Source organism: Calcarisporiella thermophila (assembly GCF_041956535.1).
Source record: "Calcarisporiella thermophila strain CBS 279.70 unplaced genomic scaffold VTP21scaffold_8, whole genome shotgun sequence".
Taxonomy (NCBI): Eukaryota; Fungi; Calcarisporiellomycota; class Calcarisporiellomycetes; order Calcarisporiellales; family Calcarisporiellaceae; genus Calcarisporiella; species Calcarisporiella thermophila.
This window is the reverse complement of record NW_027192198.1, coordinates 494,312-519,234: the sequence shown is the minus strand read 5'-3', so window position 1 is coordinate 519,234 and position 24,923 is coordinate 494,312. Positions and strand designations below refer to the sequence as shown.

General features: G+C 44.4%; 9 protein-coding genes across 9 annotated transcripts; 7 read left to right on the top strand and 2 right to left on the bottom strand.

Moving 5' to 3' along the window:
• Positions 1-352: 352 nt before the first annotated feature.
• Positions 353-1,509, top strand: VTP21DRAFT_11049 (uncharacterized protein; the record flags this gene model as incomplete). The annotated part of the gene is made up of 3 exons (XM_069390452.1): positions 353-377; positions 561-1,137; positions 1,203-1,509. 3 exons carry the CDS (start codon positions 353-355, stop codon positions 1,507-1,509), a joined length of 909 nt encoding a protein of 302 aa, XP_069252599.1.
• A 376-nt stretch (positions 1,510-1,885) lies between these two features.
• On the top strand, positions 1,886-3,327 carry VTP21DRAFT_11048 (uncharacterized protein; the record flags this gene model as incomplete). Its single annotated transcript, XM_069390451.1, has 8 exons — positions 1,886-1,968; positions 2,034-2,122; positions 2,172-2,299; positions 2,358-2,484; positions 2,547-2,658; positions 2,720-2,888; positions 2,954-3,102; positions 3,174-3,327. 8 exons carry the CDS (start codon positions 1,886-1,888, stop codon positions 3,325-3,327), a joined length of 1,011 nt encoding a protein of 336 aa, XP_069252598.1.
• Positions 3,328-4,294: 967 nt separating this feature from the next.
• Positions 4,295-10,450, top strand: VTP21DRAFT_11047 (uncharacterized protein; the record flags this gene model as incomplete). The annotated part of the gene is made up of 13 exons (XM_069390450.1): positions 4,295-4,573; positions 4,657-4,800; positions 4,857-5,041; positions 5,104-5,224; positions 5,299-5,364; positions 5,426-5,588; positions 5,656-5,759; positions 5,820-6,401; positions 6,459-7,181; positions 7,250-9,745; positions 9,814-10,113; positions 10,194-10,273; positions 10,348-10,450. The coding sequence occupies 13 exons, from the start codon at positions 4,295-4,297 to the stop codon at positions 10,448-10,450; spliced, it is 5,346 nt and encodes a 1,781-aa protein (XP_069252597.1).
• A 1,207-nt stretch (positions 10,451-11,657) lies between these two features.
• On the top strand, positions 11,658-13,305 carry VTP21DRAFT_11046 (uncharacterized protein; the record flags this gene model as incomplete). Its single annotated transcript, XM_069390449.1, has 4 exons — positions 11,658-11,773; positions 11,839-11,913; positions 11,974-12,201; positions 12,273-13,305. 4 exons carry the CDS (start codon positions 11,658-11,660, stop codon positions 13,303-13,305), a joined length of 1,452 nt encoding a protein of 483 aa, XP_069252596.1.
• A 1,016-nt stretch (positions 13,306-14,321) lies between these two features.
• VTP21DRAFT_11045 (uncharacterized protein) lies at positions 14,322-17,609 on the top strand (the record flags this gene model as incomplete). Its single annotated transcript, XM_069390448.1, has 11 exons — positions 14,322-14,627; positions 14,705-15,168; positions 15,239-15,326; positions 15,390-15,677; positions 15,744-15,833; positions 15,901-15,914; positions 15,985-16,297; positions 16,374-16,503; positions 16,575-16,713; positions 16,834-17,195; positions 17,269-17,609. The coding sequence occupies 11 exons, from the start codon at positions 14,322-14,324 to the stop codon at positions 17,607-17,609; spliced, it is 2,535 nt and encodes an 844-aa protein (XP_069252595.1).
• Positions 17,610-18,735: 1,126 nt separating this feature from the next.
• On the top strand, positions 18,736-19,083 carry VTP21DRAFT_11044 (uncharacterized protein; the record flags this gene model as incomplete). Its single annotated transcript, XM_069390447.1, has 2 exons — positions 18,736-18,873; positions 18,940-19,083. 2 exons carry the CDS (start codon positions 18,736-18,738, stop codon positions 19,081-19,083), a joined length of 282 nt encoding a protein of 93 aa, XP_069252594.1.
• Positions 19,084-19,258: 175 nt separating this feature from the next.
• VTP21DRAFT_11043 (uncharacterized protein) lies at positions 19,259-20,061 on the bottom strand (the record flags this gene model as incomplete). Its single annotated transcript, XM_069390446.1, has 5 exons — positions 19,259-19,267; positions 19,345-19,515; positions 19,595-19,802; positions 19,877-19,995; positions 20,059-20,061. 5 exons carry the CDS (start codon positions 20,059-20,061, stop codon positions 19,259-19,261), a joined length of 510 nt encoding a protein of 169 aa, XP_069252593.1.
• A 234-nt stretch (positions 20,062-20,295) lies between these two features.
• On the top strand, positions 20,296-21,811 carry VTP21DRAFT_11042 (uncharacterized protein; the record flags this gene model as incomplete). The annotated part of the gene is made up of 6 exons (XM_069390445.1): positions 20,296-20,724; positions 20,791-20,835; positions 20,900-21,257; positions 21,324-21,391; positions 21,450-21,534; positions 21,597-21,811. 6 exons carry the CDS (start codon positions 20,296-20,298, stop codon positions 21,809-21,811), a joined length of 1,200 nt encoding a protein of 399 aa, XP_069252592.1.
• Positions 21,812-22,246: 435 nt separating this feature from the next.
• VTP21DRAFT_11041 (uncharacterized protein) lies at positions 22,247-24,911 on the bottom strand (the record flags this gene model as incomplete). The annotated part of the gene is made up of 9 exons (XM_069390444.1): positions 22,247-23,023; positions 23,101-23,179; positions 23,239-23,303; positions 23,362-23,494; positions 23,564-23,724; positions 23,785-24,143; positions 24,210-24,682; positions 24,739-24,818; positions 24,882-24,911. 9 exons carry the CDS (start codon positions 24,909-24,911, stop codon positions 22,247-22,249), a joined length of 2,157 nt encoding a protein of 718 aa, XP_069252591.1.
• Positions 24,912-24,923: the final 12 nt, after the last annotated feature.

The following is a 24,923-nucleotide window of genomic DNA, read 5'->3' as shown; positions in this document are numbered from 1 at the left end:
TCAGCAAATCGCTCCAAAACTGGCCAATAGATTCAGAACGCGGAAACAGACCTAAGTAGTCTAAATAGAGCGCAAAACATGATCCCTCACCTACTTGATGTAAATCTCTTTTGTATACAAGTTAGTGAGATTATCGATCATTACGTCGACAAATTTGGAATTAACAATTGTATGCTTATTATTATATTACGCTATCGTTTGTAATCATAGCCCATTTTCTATGAGCAATTTACCACAATATACCGTAGATTTTATATACCATTGCTCTTAGTACAAAAAATTATGCCTTTCCACATCCAATGAATTTTTAATATGCTTTCTTACCTGTGCCATTTCAATTGTAAAATTTCAAATGTTTGTTCTCTCCGGGGTTGAAAGTAGTGAAATTTAGCTTTTCAAATTTTACTTCTTTTCAACTCTCATTTCACTTAAAATAATTGGAAAATTAAGGATGAGATTTCACCACCATCATAGGGCACGTGGATAAATAATATCACCACCTTCGCCTAATTCCAAAATGAACGATCTCTAATTCGACGTGGTTGATCCCCTTTCATTAGTTACTGTAAGCCGGTGTCGCAAAGGTTGCTGCCATTCCCACAAAACTTCCTCGTCGTATCATTCCCAACTTGCATCAGCCACTTTTACCCCGCCTTCAACTCCACCCCCACACTTAGGTGCAAAAGATACCGAATATACCACTTTGTCATCAACCGGATCCTCTGGACTTCAAGTCGAATGCAAAGTTCGTGCTCTCATTCCAACAGCTACACATGGGGAGTTTTATCTTTATCTCTATCATAATTCACATGACGATAAAGAACACCTTGCAATTGTGTATGGAGATTTCCGCAGCCAAAGTCTGGAAGCTTTCCGTCCTGGAGAGTCGGTGTCAGACCGAATATTGCGGGGTGCAAGCCCTCTCTCCTTTTCTGAGATTGCCGAAGGCAAAGTGAAAACGAAGCCACTTGTTCGGATTCACTCAGAGTGTTTAACTAGTGAAGCTGTTAAGTCTACAAGGTGTGATTGCTGTGAACAGCTCAATAGGTCAATGCGGATGATATTACAGGAGGGTTATGGCGTAATCGTGTATCTGAAACGGGAAGAGAGAGGAATTGGACTACTAGAAAAGTTGAGGTTAGTGTGAATATAAACTACTTTTTACTGTTTCAAATTTTAATCTACATTCCGATACTCTTAAGGGCTTATAATTTACAGGATCTTGGTCACGACGCTGTTACTGCTAATCTTCTTTTGCAACACCCGACTGATGGGCGTAGCTATCAAGTTGCATCGCTAATTCTAGAGGACCTTGGAATTAGTGAAATTCGCCTGCTCACCAAGAATTCTGATAAAATTTCACAATTGGAACATACGAGGGTACGGATAGTGGAGCGTGTCCCAATGGTGCCACAAGTATGGGAACAAAATTCTGCAGGCATGCTGAAAGACCTTGATAATTTTTTTAAATTATCTGGTGAAAGTACAGAGAGTGGGACATTTGCTTGAGTTACCCTCGGTATTAAGCTAAAGATTTCTTCTGTAAACATTGATCTCCCTTACAATTTTTTTCATTAGTTTATCTTTTAGATTTCATGCATTTCTCTTGTTCTCTTAATTGTCCCTTGCATAGTTTTCTTTAATAGTATTATGCGTAATAAACTAAATTGGATTAGGTGGAAGACCTTGAAATTTCTGCTCCATCTACGAGCCCTATATCGCGTCGCATTTAAATATTAATTGTTTATTTTTCTCCTTTTTGGTTTATTAATTTTTAACTAGTTTCTAAACCAATTTTCGCGACTGCTAAATAATAGTGCGCCACCGGCCTTAATTTATATTGCACTTACAAAGTAGAAGTTTAACGGTAGATTAATGTCGCGCAATGTTTCCACGTCCAGGCGAGCTCAATTCAGCCAGTGATGATGCTGTGAGGCGTACAAATGATGATGCTGTAATTGGCAGGCTGTAAAATTTGATTTTTTTTTTTTTTCATTTGATTGTTTCCATTTATTCTACCATTTATAATTTAGCTCGGCCGCTAATATAGGATACTTAAATGATCCGTTTGTACAGTATTTTGTAAAACGCCCAGTTCGCAGACCGCCCATCATAAATCGAGGTACGTTTTCTGCTATGCAGTGGAGATATCCTCTAATTGTGTAATCTAGGTACCTTTATTCGCACGACTGTCCTCGATCGACTCATACAGCAATTTTTAGCTGCCGGGAATAGCAATATAAAGAAACAAGTAGTTTCTCTCGGAGCTGGTTCAGATACAAGATTCTTCTGCTACAAAGTAGGTGTTATATTTGAAATACTGAGCTTTGACACTCATTTGTTTATTGCTTCTCCAGGCGCAATCATTGTTGACGCCAAACAATTACTTTGAGATTGATTACCCTGAGATAACAGCTAATAAAATTGCAATATTGCGCCGAAACCAAGAGCTATGTAGAATATTGGGGGAGGATATCAGAGTAGGTGTGTATATCAATGGATACAGGTTTCTGCGATTTTTCACTTAAACCTTTTACTCTAATTAGAATCAGGGGGTACCGAACTTCACACTGCTGATTTTCATATTATACCTGGTGATTTAAGGCATTGGGAGAGTAAAGTTGTACCAAGTTTAGTCCAAGCTGGACTGGATTTGAAGTAAATGTCGATCTGATAGATGAATTATTTTCATGAACTTGATTGATGGATTGGCTCTTAGGCTCCCGACTCTTTTTCTGTCTGAGTGCGTACTTATATACCTGGACCCTCACGATTCTGATAGGATTGTTGAATGGGTAGGAAATAACATGGCAACTTCAATGTTTGTAGTATATGAGCAAATTCTTCCAAACGATGCTTTTGGATCGGTCATGATACAGAATTTGAAAGTAAGTGCATTTCACTGAAAATTTTGTTTGATGAGGTTGACCTTTTTATTTCTTGATTTTAATAGCAAAGGGGACTTACCTTGAAAGGGATACACGCATATCCTACTTTGGAATGCCAACGAGACAGATACCTGAAACGAGGTTGGACATATGCCGATTCTGTTGATATTGAGAAAATTCATGACAGGCACATCGATCCAGTGGAGCTAACCAGGTGAGAATTCTTAGAGTTTGCCTCATGCATTAATCTACTTGCTAATCACGCGTTCCACTCGCTCTAAATAGGATTTCGAGACTCGAGATGTTGGATGAATTTGAGGAGTGGCGCCTTCTTGCCAGGCACTACTGCATCGCGTGGGCATACAAAGCTCAATCTAACGAAGATTCCAAGCTCTTTGATGGAATCGGGTTTATCGATTATCACAAACCAGCCTCATGAGGCGACTGTGTGGCTCCTATTAATTCTTAAAACACTGAACCTTCTATCATGTGTGAAAAATATAAGTTTGCAATAAATTACGGCGGCCAAACTGTATAATCCCATTATATATAAGTTGCTTTTAGTTATCGTGAGGAGAAGCTTTATATTTATATTATTATTTCATTTGTACGGCAGCTGGTATTAGGAAATGGACTAAAAGACCAAATGAAGAATGGAAGGAGAGCGCATTTTTAAACATAAATAATGACGACGGGTATAAGTTATTTGTTATTTTTCATCAGTAACCTAGAATGCCATCTAGGCGAATGAATTAAAATTGTCTAAAAAAATCGCCAGTAAATTTACTTGGGCTTCTCTTTTATTTATTTAAACAAAATAGTTGCTAAAACTACCTGAGAGCAAATAATCTCAGTTAAGTAGATACTACTTCATTTTCCTAAATTACCCTTGGAATAAAATAGTAAAATAAAGCGCATAAAAACTCTTATTCTGCGAGAGACTAAACCATCAAACAACATACATATGCATGTATACAATATAATAGATATAAATGCCATATTTCGAATGCGTTTCTTTTGAATTGCAACCCACAGTATTAAAATATTTACTGTTAACCCCGAGATCGTCATCATTAGTAGTGTATGCTGAATTTTCATACTCCTTCGAAATGAACTACTAGGAGATCTCTGATTTTTACATCGCGTCTAATTTCGTGGCTTATGAATTCAGGTTCATAACTCCAATACATCTTTGAGATTAATGCACAAGCCATTCATAAATGGAATCCAGCATCACTTGACGCGTTAAGACGCGCTCTGTTGTTTTCTTTCTTCCACTTATTTCTTAATTTTTTTTCCTATCTTTTTTATCTTATTTTGAGAGAATTATATCAAGCTCATATCAGTTTTCTAAGGTTTCATCTTTTGCCAGTCAGTAGTCGGATTAAGCGTTAAGTTATATTGTAATGGATGTCATGAAGCCTCGGCGACATACACTTGCTTATTCAAACGCAAACTCCGATAAGCCTACACGTATCACGCAACGAAACTCATTTGGGTTTTCTGGTGAATCAGAAGTGTTTCTACGGAATGGCAATTTGGGCGTGATGGACGCAGTAGCTCATGCAGCTTTTAACGAAAAGAAGCGTGTTTGGGTGCGTGATAAATCGCAAGGATATGTTGAGGGAAGTATAGTAAAGGAGGAGGGGGAAAATCATGTTCAGGTGCAGTTAGCGGATGGAAGGGTAATATAAATTTTAACATGTTCTAGGAAGTGAAAGATATGCTAATTTCTTATTAATTTTTTACGCGTTTTTTCTCAATGTAGATTATAACCGCGCATATCGATGAGACCGAGAAAATGAATCCGCCGAAATTTGACAAAGTTGATGATATGGCAAGCTTAACATACCTCAATGAGGCGTCCGTAATTCACAATCTAAGACTTCGATACCTTTCTGATCTCATATATGTAAGAGGTTACGCGTACTCCTTTGCATATCTTAAATTAAACTACTTGTTAAATAGACATACTCCGGCTTATTCTTGGTTGCTGTGAACCCGTACAGAAAATTGCCTATCTATGCTGAGCAGGTTGTTCGTAAATATAAAAACCAGCGACGTGGCGAAATGCCACCACATATATTTGCAACTTCCGATATCGCCTTTCGCGACATGTTACAGGATAAAGAAAACCAGTCCATACTCATCACGTTAGTTTCTTGTGTGATTCCTTAATTTATATAATCTCTAATTATCATTAACATTAAATTAGCGGTGAATCCGGTGCGGGCAAGACAGAAAACACTAAAAAAGTTATTCAATATCTTGCCGGAGTCGCCAGCGATAAATCAAAGTTACGACAATTAGGCGAACTCGAACAGCAAATCCTTCAAGTATTTGTTTTTTTTGTCCTCAACTTGAAGAATTTACGTGGTGTTCTAACACACACATATAAATTATTAATTAGGCAAATCCAATATTAGAAGCATTTGGAAATGCGCAAACTATAAGGAATAATAATTCTTCGCGATTTGTAAGCGAGCAGATGGATTATGAAAGTTAGCATTAACTCATCAATACATCAATTGTGGTAGGGTAAATTCATTCGTCTCGAATTCAACCCTGCTGGTCAGATTGCCGGGGCGAACATCGAATGGTACTTGTTAGAAAAATCTCGAGTCACCTATCAACATCCGAAGGAGCGCAATTATCATATCTTTTATCAGCTCATCAATGGAGCAGAGGAGGACTTGCGGCGTTTGTATTCGACAGCCTTGGTGTTTCAAGCAATAGTACTAATAATTCTTCTTCATAATCATTATAGGTACACTGCTTCTTGATGGCTCTTTAGACTATTATGCATATACCAAAAACTCTAACAAATATATTGATGGAGTAGACGATATTTCTGAGTTCAAGCTCTTAAGGGTATATTGATTTTTCACGAGCGCATTACAACCCATTTGCTAACACTTCTTCCGTTTTTAGGAATCTCTGGATATAATGGGAATATCAAGAGAAGAGCAAGTCGATCTCTTCCGCGTAATAGCTGCTATCTTGCATTTGGGGAATATTGCACTTACCTCCGACCGAAGCGACCAAGCTCAACTTCCTGATACATCGGTTGCAGAGCGTGCATGTCACCTACTAGGTATCCCGCTGAACGAATTCACAAAAGCGATGCTCAGACCCCGCATTAAAGCCGGTCGTGACTGGGTAACCCAATCACGGACTAAGGAGCAGGTTATTTACTCATTGCAGGCGCTTGCAAAAGCGCTTTATGAACGTATGTTTCGGACGCTCGTTGAGCGAATCAATAAAGCACTCGATCGTCCAGGCCATAAGAGCACGTTCATAGGTGTTCTTGACATTGCTGGGTTTGAGATCTTCGAGCTCAATAGTTTCGAGCAGTTGTGTATTAACTATACAAACGAACGTCTTCAACAATTCTTCAACCATCATATGTTTATCCTCGAACAAGAGGAGTATAAGCGCGAAAACATCGATTGGCAATGGGTTGACTATGGGCTCGATTTGCAGCCGACTATCGATCTGATCGACAAAGCAAACGTATGTCCAGAATGGTTGTTGCAATATTCTTCCGTTTCTTATTATTTTTACGATTAGCCTGTCGGTATTCTCTCTTGTCTTGACGAAGAATGCGTGATGCCTAAAGCGACCGATAAGACTTTTATTGACAAATTAAATGGGCTTTGGCGAGAGAAATCGACCAAATTTGAACCGCTCCGCTTTCAAGAAGGTTTCATTCTGCAGCACTATGCAGGACGCGTTGAATATCGTACAACGGGTTGGCTCGATAAGAACAAGGATCCGCTGAACGAATGTCTCACGCGTTTGCTTGCGCACTCATCTGAGCGCTATATTGCCCGTCTCTTTGATGACTACTCCTGTGATGATGGGGAGAACTCTATCGTGACCTCTGGAAATAAAACGCATACAACCAAGAAGGGATTGTTCCGCACGGTTGCTCAGCGTCATAAGGAACAGCTGAACTCTCTCATGAAACAGCTCTATTCCACCTCCCCCCACTTCGTGCGCTGCATCCTTCCGAATGCAGAGAAAAAGCCCGGCAAGGTGGACGTTCCACTTGTGCTTGATCAATTACGCTGCAACGGTGTACTCGAGGGGATTCGGATCTGCCGCTCCGGCTTTCCGAATCGTCTACCGTTTGCAGAGTTTAGACAACGATATGAAATTTTATGCCCAGGGGTCATCCCACGGGGATTCATGGATGGTCGCACGGCGGCGCAGCGGTTGTTGGAGGCAATGCAGCTTGAGCCAACCCAGTTTCGTCTTGGAACAAGCAAAGTGTTCTTTAAAGCTGGAGTGGTAAGAGTCATTTATCTGCAGTTGGATTTAGGCGATGTTTTGAAGTTATATTTATATACAATACGTAGCTTGCTGAGCTGGAAGAAGTACGTGATCAGACACTTTCTAAAGTATTTACGGCTTGTCAAGCAATATGCCGCGGATTTCTTGCTCGCAAACGCCTGCGTCGTCGCCTCAACCAGCTGCAGGCCATTACGATAATTCAACGCAATGCGAGAATCTACGTTCGACTACGCGAGTGGCCGTGGTGGAAACTCTATTCTAAGGTGAAGCCCCTACTCAATGTGACTCAGATGGATGAAGAGATGCGCAAGATGGAGAGTACTGTGGAGAAGCTTGAGGAGCGACTGCGTGAAGAGGCGGAAGAACGCGTGCGGCTTGAACAACTGAAGCGACAGATTGAAACTGAGAAGCGTGAGATGGAAGAACAGCTCATTAGTGAGCGCAATATAGCAGTGGATAAGGAGGAAATTCTGAAGCGCACTCAGGAGCGTGAAGTAGAACTGCGCGAAGAGTTACGTGAGGTGAACGCAGAGTTAGAACAGATGGAGGCACTAAGCGATGAGCTTCAACGAGAGCGGAAAGCATTGGAGATTGAGGCCCGCGAACTAAGAGAGCAATTGGAAGAAGAGCGTACGGAGCGACGCGCGATAGAGGATAAACTCATGAGCCACCAGAATGTGGCGGCAGGACATTCGAAAGAAGTCGAGAAGGCGAATGAGCGCACTCAAGAGATAGAGAAGCGTTTGCAGATGGTCACTGCGGAACGAGAGAGATTACGAGCAAGGTGCACGGAGTTAGAGCGACTGCATCGCACGGCCGTTCGAGACGTGGAGCAACGCCAGCGTCAACTCGATACTCGGCGTGAGCAAATCGAGGCTGGATTGAAGCGCGTCGAGGCGGAGCGGGCTGAGCTGGAGGCCACCGTGCACCGGCTCGAAAAGGAGAAGCTGGCTTTGGAGGAGGAGCTTCACCATGCGAAAATCGGCCTCCGTGATCTTCAAAAGAGGGCTCAAGAATCGCAACAACTTGAGCATGAGCTGGAGGAGACCTTTGAGTTGGTGAAGAAGTTGCGCTCGGAGAATGAGGAACGCGACGCACGGATTCGTCAGCTCGAAACTGAGCTTGAGGAGCAGGCGGAGGTGATCAGCTTCCACAAAGTGGGTAAAGGCTCGCGATCCCTGTCCGACGAGGTGGAGGATCTCCGAGCGGTTGCCGACCAGCGCGAAAGAGAAATGGCCGAGCTGAAGGCTGCCACGAATGCTCGCATAGCGGAGCTAGAAGAACAAGTCATACAGCAGGCCGAAGTGCGCGAACAGCTTGAGCTCGAGCTGCAATCTCGGGGCAGGGCTGAGGAGTTGGAGGAGCGCGTGCTAGAGCTAGAGGCGGAAAAGGAGCAGATATTGGCCGCCCATCGTGTACTGGAGCAGGAATCCACTGCGCGGGAGGAGGAAGTTTCTCGGATGCGCACGTTCCATCGTTCGCTCCAAGCCGAATCTGCTCAGCTCAAGGCACGCTTACGCGACATGGATGCAGAGCGTGCCAAGGAGCAGAGCCGTGCTGAAAAGCTGGCGGCCATGGTCGAGGAAATGCAGCAGTTGGTGTATGCGGAGCAAGCACGAGCTCGGGAGTTGGCCGAAGAGCTCGAGGCTAGGCGTTCTCAGACCGAAGATTCGGCGAGGGTGCTTGAGTTAGTGAATTTAGAGCGGCAAAAGGCCGATCGACAGGGAGCGGAGTTGCTAGCACGAATCTCCGACTTGGAGCAAGAGCTTAAGAACGCGCTGGGCGATAGGAATGCTGCCGAGGAGGACGCGTGTGCCGAGAGGGAGCGTGCGGCGCTGGCGGAGGGTCGTTTAGAAGAAACTTTGATTGAAATGGAAGAGCTGGCTCACGAGCGGCGCCAATTGGCTGAGGAGTTAGAGGCAGAGAGAAAGCATCTCGCGGAGGCACAGCACAACTTTAGTAAGGAGCTGGATACTGCTCTCCAGGAGGAGCTTACGGAGGTGTTGCGTGAGCTTGAGAACGAGAAGCTAGCCGCTTCAAGATTCAACGAGCAGAAGCGTCAGCTTATGGGAGAATTGGACGAGGCGAACGAGCGTCTCGCGGAAGAAATGCACAAGGAGGCCACCTGGCAGCGAGAGCGAGAGCGCTACGAGGCTCGCTTGGCTGAACTCGCAGAGGCGGCCCAGAACTCTCATGAACACCAGTCACAGATCGAAAAACGTATGTCACGACTCTCCGACGAAGCCAAAGAGCTTAGACATGCGCTCGAAGCCGCCGAGGAGAGATTATCGGGTGCCGAGCGATCGCGACAACTGCTTGAGAAGCAGCTCGAAGAGCTGGAAGCGGAACACAAGCATGCGGTGGAAGCACGATATGTTGCGGAAGGGAAGCTTACGGAGCTGACCTTGAAGCTCGACGGCTTACAACGGCAGCTTGACGAGATGGAGGCGACCGTGCATCGAGAAGAAAAGAAAGCCCGTAGGGCGGAGCAGGTGGCGTCCGAGGCCCTGGCCGAGGTAGCGAAGGAACAGGAAATGAGCGCCGAGCTTTTCCGCGCCAAGGTGACCCCGCATTTTGGATTGATTGGTTTGTTACTTGGCACTGACCCTAGCATCACACGACCCGATAGACGAGCCTTGAGCGTCAGCTGAAGGAGCTCAGCGTTCGGATCATTGAAAAGGATGCCCGAATTCAGAGTGGCAGCGCCGCGCGCCAGGTGCAGCGTCTGGAAAAGCGGGTCGAGGAGGTAACAGCGCGACTGGAGCAGGCCACCCGAGAGAAAAATGAGGCCGCCAGAGCCTACCGCCAGCAGATCCGAGAGCTTCAGCACCAGCTGTCGGAGCGAGAGAAGAAGGTGTCTCGACAGGAGCAGGAGATGACGTGGCTTAGAGAGAAAGCCGAGCGGTTGCGAGCCAACCTGAAAGAGCTGGTAGGGTGTTTTAGAGTTTGATCCTTTGAAGTTTGGCGAGGGGGATAGCTAATCTTTTCGGATTCTGTGCGGACCATTAGGAGAACTTGGAGAGCGAGCTTCAGCTAAGCAAGAGGCGGTCTGAGAGAGAGGCCAAGGATGCGAAGGATCGTGCCGCAAGGTAAGCTTCCATATCCATAAAATTGAAAGTCAAACTTGGGTGATATCGACCCGATTTTGCTGCGTTTGGAACAGGCTTGAGCGCGAGGTTGAGCGGCTCCATATACGTTTACCCAATCGGCGTCTGAATGCCGCCTCGGCCGAATCAGTTGGCGAGGCGATGACGTCGACGCAATAAGGTTTTTTCCGCCTCTCCCACATTGTTTTTCTTTTTTCATTATTCTCCATATTGTTGATTGTATGTCCATAAGCCGCACCATGTGTTTATTAACTCGAAGTATCATGTGTATGATGAAATAAATATAGCTTGGCAGGTCAACGGTTTGTTTTGTTAAACTACATGGTGCTTTTTTGAGATGTCACGTTGTACGCTTGGACCGCCATAGACCCTTTTACAAGCTTTTTTTTTTTGGTTAGCTTAGCTTTGGCACTTGGGCGCGCCCACTCAAAAGCGTGGTTGAGGGAAATTGATGAATTCAATCTCTCAGAGAAAATGCCCCTTACTCATCCTATATATCCGAACTTTGTTGGGGAGGGAGAGGCGAGGGAGAGAGTGCGGCGTTGGGACTTGAATTCGGCGGCGTGGTGTGCGCGGCGCTTTTCCTGGAGCGACGGCCGGCGGCGACTTGTCGAACGCTTTCATACGGCCGTCTGGGCCTAATGGGGATGGTGGTGCGAGAGGGTACTTGTGCGCGCGTCTTATCGCCTTAGTAAAGGAGTACAGACGTAGATAGCCTGAGCACAAGGATGAGGGAGCTTTTCACATCAAATCAGACCCTGCTGGATAAACGTATCGATTCTCGGAATTTATCGTTCGGAGCTGGGCAACGTCAGCGGATTGTGGCCATTGACTATCGGGTGGAACTGGGCGAGGGGGAGGGGGGGCGACGGCCAGAACAGGGATTGCCGGATTATCCAAGCAAACCTTGCGGCCTGGCAGCCTCGGGCGCGCAGCCGTGGAGCGGGTCGAGGGTGTGAGGCCTCTGCCGCCGCGAGCCGCTCGGATAGCCGGATTGGTGTTCTGTTTTTCTTCTCACCGCTCGTGGGAGTGGAAGGAGCTTGAAGCCTGCGACGATAAACCTTAATTGTGCACGTGTGCCAAAAACGGACCAGCCGTCGAATCCACTTGCGCGCGTTTTTTCAAACTAGCTCACCCAATCGCCCAGCTTCTGAAATATTTTCTCCCCGCAAATTTGCAATTCTCTTTTGAGGGCTATTATTTATACTTTGTGCGCTCTCCTTGCTTCCGGAGCTGCTTTCCCCCTGTTTTCCCCTCCGTCTCCTCGCTCGCACAAACCCCCTCGCCCACGACTGGCCTTGGTCCTTGCCCCTCCGACTCCCCCGACCCCTCCTCCTCCTCCTCCTCCAGCACAATCCCGGCCGCAATGAATGCTCAAGTCGATAAATGGGATCGCCCGCATCCGAGCCCATTCCATCATCCTGACGAGTTCTACTCATCCTACGGCCTCGGCCACGGCCAGAGCTCGCTGCCAACCCCCATGTAAGTCATTGCGCTCCTCCGCGACTCCCCGAGTTGCCCCCTGATGAGATTTGCCCCATCTCTAGCCCGGAACATCACTCATCTTCCATGACGCCCGGCCTGGAGCCCCCCTCCGAGCGCCCGCACTATTATGCAGGAGGGTAAGCGTGATCTTGGGCGATTGGCATTGCAGCTTAGCACTGACCCCCTCTGCATTTTAGCTTTGTTCAGTCCGCCTTAAGCTCGCCCAGCACGCCGCGCCCCACCCAACCCATGACCCCTCCCGTGCACGAGTATGCCCCGAGATCGCCGATTCCCGGCAGCCCACTGCCTTTCTCCGCTGTGCGCAGAAGGCGCATTGACATGCCTGGGTTCCAGGTGGACGCAACCCCATTCTTTTGCCAGACAAAGCAGCACTATCCGCTCTACAGCATGGATCGAATGAACGAGTAAGTGTGCGGCTCCGCACGCCCTGCATGCTGCGCCCTGGCGCTGACCCTCTGCTCCCTCCCCATTATAGATACAAGGTGCGCATCCACTCCAAGGTCGACAAGGGATTCTTCCTGTCCGACAACGACTGGACCTGCTACCGCCGCAACTACTTCCAGGTGAGCTCCGCCCTCTCCGTCCAGGGCGTCAACTATCCGCTGGCCGAGCCTGAGACTCCCTGCTTGATCGAGGTCGACGGCCAGCACTACACCGTCACCCAGTTCTTAATTGGCCTTAGCGCGCGGGTTTCCAACTCCGACAAGCGCATCGAGCTTGTGCAGCACACGCCGAAGCGCGACAAAGGCCCCCAGACCACCCCGATGCCCAAACCAATCCGCGCCGGGGGAGACCTCAACCTCGCCACCATTGGGACTCAGCCCAACATCGCGACGTTCGAGCGCATCCAGTTCAAAACCGCCACCGCAAATAACGGGAAACGGCGCGCGGCTCAGCAATACTACATCCTCCTGAACGAGCTGCACGCCTACTGTGACAATGGCCAGCAGATTTGTGTGGCGGTGGCACAGTCCTCTCCGCTGGTGGTGCGGGGGCGCTCTCCCGGCCACTACTCGGACAACCAGGGGCGCTATAGCCCCATGGTCCCGCTCTCCGTCGACGGCCGATACTTCTCGCCATACCCCCGGCCCGCGGTATTGCCCGGAGAGATGGGCTACCCAACCTATGGAACATCCTACCCATCCGCATTCCAGGCCCCGTCCGTTCCCCCCTCCTACATGGCCAATGGAGAGGGAAACGCATCCCCCGAGAATGGCGAGTACCGGCCACTGGAGCACCGGACTCGCTTGCCATTGGGGCTCAACATCCAGAGCATGGAGCGGCCCTGGGCGGCGAGTGCTAAGCAGGGTGGGCCGCCTTCCCTGGACCGCCCTCCCCTGGCTGCTCCGCCCTATCCCGCGCAAGAGTTTGACGAAGGCTTCCATCCGTCGCGCCGTCCCAACATGCACCCGCAAGCATACCATTCGGATGGCGAGGAGCGCGGCGAATGGCAAATGCAATGCACTTCCTCGATGAATCATCCAATGGCTCCGCTCACTATGGCATAATGGGTGCCATGACACGCTTGCCCCTCCCCTCCCCCTTGGTGAATAATTTATAAGAAAAGTATATTTAATTTCCTACTTGTCTCCTTTCTTTCTTTCTTTCTGTAATAATTATCCCCCCCCCCTTCTAACATATATAGTGATCTGTTTTATTCTGTTTATGGCTAGAAATCGAAAAGGTTATTTTCGAGCATTCCACTGTTATTTCCTTTTAATTTCCTTATTGATCTAAAATATTTAACTCTTCTTTCCTCTTAGTTGTAGCTTTCTTTGTTTTTGTAATTTTATATAGCTTTTGATTGGCATGTCCTCCTCTCTCTCCGAGAGCTTTGGATCCTGAATTCTATAATATAGTTGCCGATTTTGTTTTACGTGACTCAAGAGGAATAGCTTAATCTCCTTAAACATGGTCAAGCTTGGCCACCATGGCTTTGGAGTAGCACTCGGATAAAGTGGGACGATGACACGAAGGGGGCGGGGAGGTGGGAGTGGAGAGATAGGGGTCGATAGAGTTCATGTTGGATGGTCACTTATAATACCCTTCGAGAGTTAGGTAGGAATCCACGCGGATCTGTGTAGAAGTTCATGAACTTTCAAATCGGCAACCGATTTCAAACTCTTTATTTGCTATCAGAAATCTGAAGCTATCGATCGAGGCATATTAAATTGGAAGATAAATTTTCGGACGGGGACGGTTTGCTTTTTCGAACCTCTACCATTGAGCTGTTGCCAGCCAATTGAGCCATATCACTATTCTTACTCGCTTAAATTTTCAACTGGAAGCTATAAAGATAGAGCTTACCGAGATTAAAGGGTAACGTCGAAGCTGTTGTTTTGGTCAATGTATGCTAAGTCTCTATGCTAGATCTTTGCTTGAAAATGGAGGAAAGCATGCAAACAACGCAAAAGCATAGAAGCCACAGTACTGCTCCTGATGCTTCACTTTATTGCACTGAAGTAAGCCAGCTCCAATCAATAACCTACAATCCAGCCCTCAGATGTTTACGTGAGTTGAATATATGCCTTCTTTCTATGCGTATATGCGCAATGGGCTCGTTGGGAGATTCAATCTAGAATGGACTCTAACCAATTCTTCCATTCGCGCATACACTGGTCCTCACCTCTATTGGACAACTTTTTCGTCTAAAGCTCCCGGTTTTATTTCGGGCCGGTTTTCTCCTTTCAACGCGGAGCCGCCTCTCCAGAGCATGCAGGGAATCCATACTCCCGCCGTGGAACAATCGCCACGCTCTTGCATATCTCAAAGGAATACTGTAATATCTCAGCAAGAAAATGCTGCTGGAGCCTCCTTCAAGTACCCCAAGGTATGTTGAATCTAGGCCGATCTGTTACATAGTCGTCTTATCCTAAAGTTATTCCATGGATCATGTCCGATATACAGATGGAATGGTCTAATCTGGCAAATGAACCATCTGCAAAATATTCATCGGGTATTTTCAAACCCACCACGGGGCTGGGCTCGGCTTTCGAACCTAGTACACGTACTCCGGTTTTTAGTGATAGAAGCGCCACGGGGATATCCAAGTTTTCGGCTACATGCTATACAGAGGACGCATCTGGTCACAACGCAATAAATCGTGTTTCATTCAATGAAGCGAGATATAGATTGAGAGCAGCGCACCTGCCCATTGGCGTTACGGCACCCAAGGCTAATGAAGGGCAAGTATATGAGCTTAGTCAAGGCAGCGAGAATATTCCTGGTATCTCAACCGATACCTATCCACGTCCGCTCAGCCCATTTTCATTGCAAACCAAAACAATGGAATTCTCGTCGCCTCCAACTGATATGTGTAATGTGTGCATACATCTTCCCGCAAAAATAGTACTAAGCCCATGTCGCCATAGGTAAACCAATGTAAACTGAATCTTTCTCCCCCCCCCCCATTCCTCAAATTGTATCTGCACAAATCGTTAGGCTCTGCTCGGACTGTGTCGGGAAAATCCGATCAAATACCGTGAAAGATCCTTTTAAAACAAAAAATGAATGCCCACTGTGTGCTACGGTATCTATGTTTTTTTTTCATAATCAACTGAGAGAGTCTACTCTCACACTTTTTCTAATATAGGTGGTGGAAAGATTTATTCCAACTGACTTGTGCGAACAATCAGGAACTGGATCGGCTGAACCGGTGCCAGAGCAGAGTGAGACTGATAAAAGCCAAAAATCGGCCCCTGGGGGTGTTCGACCACTGGGCCAAACAAGTGGTTACCTCTTAGCACATGGTCTAATCACACAGTCCATGATTCAAGCCTCCATCGAACAAGGAGAGAAGGAGCGTCCTCCGCCCAATTTTGGCACCTCATTGATTCGAATTCCACCCCCAAACGAATGGCCTGTAGTGAGGATTGTTAATGTGAACATAGTCATACACCAATGTTGGAGTGTCATGGTTACTTGAAGAAATTTTTTTTCTCAATAGATTCCTTGGGATTTGTCGCAAAATGATATACAGAATTTTGTGTCTCCGAGCAAACTGGCCCCGAGGAATCTTCATGCTCAGAGTATTCATGTAAGCGTTTGGTCCTATTTCATCCATGCCAGTCCAGTCTCAAAGTTCTCTCTTGCTTACACAATAGATACTGATGGATCGGTGAGGAAACTTGCTATAGTTCGAGTCATTGTATATAGTCAATAGTAACCATATAGTGCTACTCATCCAGATCAACTGGGAAGACGAAGAACGAATGCTTCGTCGAGTTTGCTACTGAAGCGGATGCAGCCAGGGCACTCAGCCGTAACAACAAACCGCTTAAAGGGAGACTAGTATCCGTATCCAGGAGTTCACAGGAAGAATTAATGCGAATGATATTTCCTCGCTGGCCGGGCGAATTCATAGGATGTAATGGAGTTATTACCAAAGAACTTGAAGCAACCTTATCCCATCATCATGCTGAAGGTCGGGAGCTCTATTTCCCCGCTTTTATAAAACGCGAGGAAATCAACTCTCTGCTTGTCATATGTCGAAATTTTAGAGTCATTTCAACCTGGATAAATGCTAGATTTTTTATAAGCACCTAATCGATAATCCATTTTTTTTTTTGGGTATTAGATTCATTTTTCTAGAAAATGCGTTGAGCGCCCATTTGAGAACGTTATTTCTGTTGTTAGCAAATACCCGTGGCATCAAGTGTATATTGTTACTACTCTTCAACGGGATCATCTATTCGAGATGTTAAAGAGTAAGCTCCAATTCTAAATTCACTTTGCATTGCCCTGGATTTGAACTCGCTCCTTTTTTCAATTTGTTTAGTTTCTATCGAGCACCTGAAATTTCATCTTAGTCGAGATTACGGGCAGATAAACGAGACCCTTATGGAGCGATTGGTTCGAACCGGCATTCTATGCCCTGCATTCACCGAGAAACAGAAAAACTTGCTCTTGAACATATCGTAAGATTTATTTATAATATTATATCTAAAAATGGGCTCTATCGATACAATTAGGAATTTAACCCTTCATTTTTGGTGCTTGCCTTTGCTTGGGTCTCTATGGAATGACTATTGGGATAGGGGACAAAAATGGCCTGCAGATATTGATCGCCAGCTCGCCGCCGTGTCATCGACACCAACCAATGTTTCTAGTTCAACCGACATTATGTCGCGGCCTGTTTTAGAAGCTTCCGTTTCCAGTAGCGATGCACTTCTTGCACCGATTGAGCTGGATTATAGGACTGTGTCACAACCCTCCACTGCATTTTTCCCCCATTCTATGCGTTCGATTCATTGTCCTCCATTTGAGTACCCATCTCAACCCCCACAACATGAGAGCCGTCTCCCGTTTGGGAATATTACAAGACATGCCATAAGTCAACACAACATTCTACAGAAGCATTCGAAGAAGACGGCAACATGCTTATCGCTGAAGGAATCAAGTATCATTCATGGCCATTTTTAATTTGTTCTCACCCCCCTTTGAACAGACTCATCATTTTGATATTGATGTAGATATACGTTCACTGACTCCCAACCAACTTCCTTTGATTCAATCCCGACAGCCAATGTCAGTGCATCCCGCCTCAAATCAACCAGTTTCCACTTATCGCTATCAACAACAGCCCCTGCATCTTGGGCAAAATATATCTTTCAACAACGAAAATCTTATCGAAAGGGTCCAGAATCTTGCGCAGACGATGTCCCGCATGAAAGCTACTTCAATTAGAGAGATGGACGGTTGTTTCTTTTCTCCAAATGATGCATCACTAGACACAAATAGAGATACGCGCGGAAAATCTAAGGAAGTAATTGACTTTGGACTGGGATTGGATAACATATATTTTCGAGAATGAATGGATATAGAGTGGGTTTTATCAGTAGAGACTTAGGTCCATATCACGTGGGGAGAACCGTTTCTAATTTAACCATGCTTTCAAGTGAGTGATCTCTTTTCTGTAGGCTAAATGATCTCCTATTTCACATACACATTTTGTCGATCTATATAGTAGGATCCAAGCGGCAAATATATCAAGTCAAATATATCTAAGCATTTAAACATGCAGTCACAGTAAACAAAAGCGCAAGCTTAAATAGTGAGCTCGACATTTTATTTTGAACTTATCTTCTCTTTCTTTTCTTTCTCTTTCTTATTTTCACTCACTTATTTAGTATCGAGTTTCATCACTAGGGTGGATTAGTTGATGAACGAAATTACGTGCAGCAATAGATAGCTATAGTATCCAATCTGGAGTTTTCAGACAATTTATAAAGAATTAGAGGTTGGTACTTTCACTAATATTCTCTTAATCTGGGTTGGAATGATGATCAAAAGCATAGGGACAACCGATTGCTTATATGAAGATTTATGTTTGGGAATAGATAGTAGATTATATCTGATCCATACCCATTATTCATTTTTTTTATTTCAATATTGCTGAGAGCATCTTAATATTAATCGAAGGTTGTTCTGCTATTGTAGGTATTACCTCGGGTATCCAAGTATTCTGGTTTGAATATTGCTAGTGTTAAAAGGAAAGATTCTCTACACATGTTAACACACTCAATAAAGAGTATTAATTGCAATTGCTGGAGATTTCAGATGCTGAATTTCCTTATGTTTGAGACACGATTTAAAATAATGTTAACCAAACGCGTAATAAGCTAGGCTCGAAATATGCTCTGTTTGTCTTTGAGACAATGTAAGAGCACGCAAAACTATGTGAACTTACCATAAAGCCAAGGGCAAAATCCTACAACATGCTGTTGATTAAAGATGTATTTTTTTCAAGTCCCTTGACTAATCCTTTCTCATATTTATATGATGGTCATTTGTATTTGTACATATTCGATGTATGGGATGAATTCATTTCGACGCGAACTTTACACATCGATTCAGCTCTTGGGACACTCACATATTAAGTCAGAAGAGGCAATTTTTGATTTTTTATATTCTCGTCCCCAACCACTGAAGAGTAAAATATGGAAAACCCTTTGAACGATCATTCCACCAATTCAATATCGAACATCGCGCCTAATCCGCGGCAACAAACAAGATCTTTTGGAAGCCGGGGGGGATATCGTGGTAGAGGACGCGGGGGAAGACCTTTTAATCCGCTGGTAAATTTAATGGGGAATTTTTAATATATAAAAGTCGACTCTCACAATGAATGCTTTTCTATGAAGAAACGAAATCGAGAGGGTGAATCGCTCTCTCCTACTGCATTTTCTATAGTTGATGAACAGGATGGAGAGCAAGTAATGGTGTATTACAAGAAATCATTTGTTGAGGATCCATGGATTCATCTTGAGAATGCATCAAAGACTTAACACTATTCTGAATATCAATTAATTTTGCCTCATTCTTGATTGTATGCCTTTTTTCTTCACGCAGTTATGTAAATATATAGAGAGAGATATTTCTTTTGACCTTGATGAGAAAAGACCATCTAAAGAAGATAATGTATGGGATGGAATAATAAGGAACACGTCAAGACAACATATATTAGGCGAACTATTGCCAAGAAAAGCGACAGAAAATAAGTAAAGGCGGGTTAAGAGATTGCAAAAACGATAGACAGCTGAGCTTACCTGTGATAAGTAGCTTTCGGCGACAATGCGTGCCCTTGCATTTAAACTGAGTTTCATCTCGCTAATCTCTTTGTCAACCTCTTCCATGAACTGGATTATAAAATCGACCAGCTTGTGCTTGAACATCTGCTCTGTGTGGAAATTGGTGATGAGAAACGAAATATCATAGCCCTATTGAATCAGATAAATGTAAATGCGCTTTCATCGTTTTCATTTTCGAACTTCTGGTGCCTTCTTCTCGGCGACATACCTCGATAGGCTTGCGCCGCAGGATCACAAAACTCTCGGCACGTTGCGTTAGGAACCGCATGAATTTATGACATAATATATGCTCGATCTCATCCGCTTGCTTAATCTTAATGCTCACACGGACCGAGTTAATTGACGGTTCAATAAGCACCTTTTCATTCTCATTACGGCTGATGACCAGAGGATTGAGTAGGGCCTCTATAGTTGTTCTATGGTTGTCGCAGAAGCATTTTTCATGTTATTACGAGGTAATGGGTCAGTAAATTATCATGGCATCACATACTGTGCCTCCACCTCAGGACGATTGTGTCTCTCGGCAATCTGCGAAGAGAAATTCTCTAGGCACATGGCGGCAGTGAGTGTCGATCTTACTGCTGTGAGATATGGACGTAGAGTATTTGACTAAATCATGAGAATTGGAAAAATTAGTGTTAGTCGAGACAGATAATAAACAGCAGGGATTACCATCTTTGTGCTTCTCTTTCACGATTAAAGGGATGGATTGTTGTTGGGTTTTAATGGAGATCCTCAGAAGTATTCTAGTCGACCTTACTTTTTTATCTCTGGCAACGTCACACAGCAATTTTTTTTCGCGTCCTCGCTTTCTCAGAAATAATTAAGATACGCGAGCATCCCTCTTATTTCAAGTTTACATTTTTTGTTGTAAGAGGCCAAGTGTGAGCGGAGCAATCCGGAGCAATCATGAACGAAAACCAAATTCAAGACACCGTCGTTACGCTCGTTGACTTCATCGAGTCCCAGCTTGCTCAAGAGCGGGAGGCGGCCGAAGTGTTACCCTATGACTTTGAAAAGTGCACATACTCCCTCGGATATATTCGCCAGTCAGTTTACGTCTGTCGTACTTGCACACCGCCTGGTGCATCTTCACCAGCCGGTTTTTGCTACAGCTGTTCAATTGCATGTCACGGCGATCATGATTTAGTCGAGCTCTTCCACAAGCGGCATTTCCGCTGCGACTGTGGATTGCAATGCAAGACCCCATGTACCTTGGACAAAAAAGAGGGGGCAGAGAGCAACTTGGAGAATAAATATGGACATAACTTCGAAGGTAGATTTTGCTGGTGCAACACTATCTATGATCCTGAAAGTGAAACATCTAGCATGTATCAAGTAAGCCACTGCAGAATGTTTGTCGACCAATCTCACGGGTGTATATAAAAGTGTATCCATCTTAAGTGTATAGTATGCGAGGACTGGTATCATGACAGTTGCATCGGCGAGGTATATATATTTATACTAATAGGTAGTTTTTTCGCCTTTCCATTTATTTCCGAAATTATGCTAGATGCCTCCCTCAGACGATTTTGACGACTATATATGCCGCACATGTACAGAAGAGCATCCTTTTCTCCGGAGATACCATAATAGTCGATTTATACGGGGCCGGTCTCTTCCGGGTGGGAAGGTAAATCAATTGGAAGGAATTTCATTTAATGTCGATGGAGAGGTGAAGGCCACAAGTGAAAAGGGTGAACAGTGTGATATTCATGGGGTGAAAAAGGAAGAAGCATCTGTGGAGAACGAAAAGCATACGAATAGCGAGTTGGTGGATGAGGTGGGCTCACGAAAGCGCTGTAATAATGAGGAAGAGACTTACTCGATAAAGAAAGCAAAGTTGCAGAACAAATGTCAGCTGGGGAATGGTAGGATGCCTAGAATTACCATTTGAGTTTGACACGCAATACTAATTGGTTTATTCGAGTATCCAGATGATAGCGGGAGGGTAGATTTATTTTTAAAGGAAGGCTGGCGATCAACACTTTGCCAATGTGATGAGGTAGTTCTTTTCAACAGTGATTTAAAGCTCGGGCTAATATATTTTTGTCCCTATTTAGTGTAAGATTCTATATAAACGGCAAAATATAGAGTTTTTGCTCGGAGAGGAGCAGACCTATGAGCCTGAACTCGACAAAGATAGGGGTAAGCCAGGGCGTTCATGAGAAAGATAATGTGATTTTGAGTTTGATTACTTTTTTTTGAAGGTGTGTCGTTACTTGAGGCTGGTATGAATCAACTGTCGCGTATGGACCGTATCCAAGCCATCGAGGGTGCAATCGCATATAATAAGCTCCGCGATCAATTACGCACATTCCTGCGACCATTTGTCGAGTCCGGCAAGACTGTAACGAGCGAGGATATCCAAGGGTTTTTTGAAGGAAAAATGCAGAAGCTGGAGGAGAAGCGCCTGAGGCGGTGAAGCAACCACTGTAACATTGTAATTTTTACATTTTTGTTCTTTTGCTTGATTTCATGCAGGGGAAATTCTATTATTTTTTTCTGGAGTTTTCTCTGTTTTGATATTTGTGAATATGTGTTTAATAATAAAGACAAATGGGATAGTTCGCCTTGACAAGACTTTGGAATGAAGATATGTGAAATTACACATATAAAATACAAAAATTTTCATATTTTCACACTAATGATCCATTAAGAGCATCGTCGTGAAATGAAGGCTATCATTTTGCGGTGCTGTCTAGGTGCGCACAAGATAATAGAACGATTAGGAGGGGAGGGAGAGGGGGAGGGCAATGCAAAAGCACAAAATAGAGGAGAGGCTTAATCGGTAAACAAAGGGAAAAAAATAAAGTCTTGAAAAAATAAGGAATATATTAGTTCATGATAACTAGATAATCTATTTAAAATCGCCAACGTAGCCGTTCACGGCCTGCGCTCTGAATTCCATTTCGCCTTTGCGGCTACTGCCATTACTTCTAGAGGGCGAGGGGGATCTGCGAGATAGCGAAGGAATCCCCGCGGCAGAGTTTGCTATTGAGAGCAAGAAGTCGTTGTTGCTAGGGTCGGGCATTGCATTCAGATTCTTGAATTTATCCTTGTCTTTTCGCAAACGTCCAAACCACCTCCTCTCTTCAGCTAAGGGCATTGCCGTAATTGGAATTGCCGGTATTGCTGCAGACATTGCATTTAAATCACCGTTTTCGGTTGCACTGGCTGTGGCTCCATCCGCCCGTTTTTCTTTTTCCTTTTCTTTTTCTCTTTCTTTATCTTTATCTTTATCTCTTCTACGCGACCGCAAATTGAAGAAGGAGCCGGATTTTTCACTTTTATCCTTAGTGGTAGTTATGTCTAGGGAAGGAGCGAGGGGAGCAGCAGAGGTCGTAACAGTGGCAGCAGTTGCCATGCCCACTTCTAGTTCAGTCTGAGGATAACTTGTAGCCCTTTCTTTGCTCGCATGGTAGGCAAATTTAGGATGTGGCTCAGAAGGTAGTGGTATAAATTGGTTGTCGTTTGGGGTGTCGAGTGTCACAGGAGCGGACGGAGCAGGCTCAGAGTTTGTGGAATTGGAGGGGTCAAGGGATTCAAGCTCAGTGGCTTGGTAAAATAGAACGTAGCCTGAACCAGTACCTGGAGTGTCGCCAAAATATTTTGCTATCTCTGATTCATCAATTGTCTAGTTTAAACCAAATGACATTAGCTCAAATGATAACGGAGACTTAAAAAGTATTCATAGAGTGATATAAATTCTACCTCCACAGTATCATCATCAAATAGAACCCATTTGCCACCCGTTTTAATAATAGCTACATAATGGCCATGATGAGGCCCACTGAAAATAAATGTTTAATAAGGAGGGTTAACCAAAAAAAAAAAGATGCCAACACCAACCTTCCAATATGCACCACGATCGCAAACAATTCATACATTCGATCGGAATCCTCAGCATCGTCGGACTAATTACAGATATCTGATTAGCGGTGGAAAAGTAAATCAAAAAAATTAGCAGCTTACAGTATTAAATAGGCGTAATTCAAAAGGGAACATGACACGATAGGAGAGCTTGATATATCGCTGAAGTCGCTCCTGGTATTTAAACCGCTTGAGATGCAATGCCAGTACATAGGGTAGTTTTTTGATTTTCATTCTAACGTTCAATGTTCGATGGTTCAAAAGAGTTGTCACAAGGCCAATAATATCCAAAAAAAAACGTTACCTCTTCTCAGCTTCTTGTAAACTGCAGCAATAGTCGCAAAAAAATTTATTGCGCTGACAGAGCATTTCGCTTGCCGAAAACTGTCGTAGACAGGATGTTACAGAGGAATTTTCTTGGATATCGATAGAAAGATCGAGGAATGATTCGTCTCTACAAGTAACCTAATTGAGAAGAATATGAAGTCAAGACTGGCCACATTATCGTAGCATAACTACACTTACAGTTTCGCAGGTTAAGCAGCGCGTTTCATTTGTGAGTATTCCCTCAAATAGCTGGTGGATCCATGTATTTGATTCGGAGTGATTGCTCTGCTCAAACAATAGTTTTGGAGTTGAGTCCCCTGTGCTCTCTTCGCTCGATCGACCGTTGAGAGAACTTCTCGATGATGCGTAATGCGTCTGGGCATGTCCGTTTAAGAAGCCATTTGTATAAATAGTATTCATAGGTGGCTTTGCTCCCTGTTGCTGCTGGTGCTCTTGAGCCATTTTCTTTTGATAGCCAAGAACATCTTCAGCGATGGCATTTAAAAGATACATCAGAAATTCGTGGGCGTCTTGGTGGGCATTTCCGCGGAATAATTCTATCAAGTGAGATAATAGAGTTAGGAGTAAATAAAACAGGTATCTAATATTCAAGGCCTCCTCACCATTTTCTTTCTTCAACTTTGCCACAAAAGCGGTTGGAGCCACTATGCCATGCTTCTTTCGTTGCTGAGTGAGTTTCCAGAATAAATTTTTCAGTGAGAGAAATATCGAATCCTCCAATCCAGGCACTGTAATATGGTGCATTGCGGAGCCGGTATCCAAAAGAGTTGCTGAACTGGATGTTGCCGAAGAATAAATAATTTTCGAGGGCGCAGACTGTGGTTTTGTATCATTTTTATCTTCAAACGATGAACGACTTTTACTTCCTTGGCTCGCCAAATCTTTCTTAGAGACATTTGTGGGCGGCATCGATATAGGAGGAAAATAAGATTGCTGATTACTCGTTGCAGACAAAATTGGCGTAGATGGTTGAGGCGTAGGTAGAGAGAAAGAGATGAATGCATTGGGGTAATTGTTGACACACTCTCGAAATGGTTTACAATAGTATAGTGCCTGCAGTACAGAATTGCAGTAACTAAAAAGCCAAGATTAGTTTAAGTTGATGCAAGGAGCTAAAAAATAGGTAAACACCATGTGTTTCCGAAATTTTCTAATCCGGTGAATTTCTCTGATGTATCAGTCCATGTATCGCTAGCTGTTGGTTTTGCGGACTACGTGAATAGATCGAATGAGAAACTTTATAGATTTACACGCACAGAATAAAAAAATATTACCGCTCCCACCATCCATTTTAGAAGCGACATGATGTATTATGC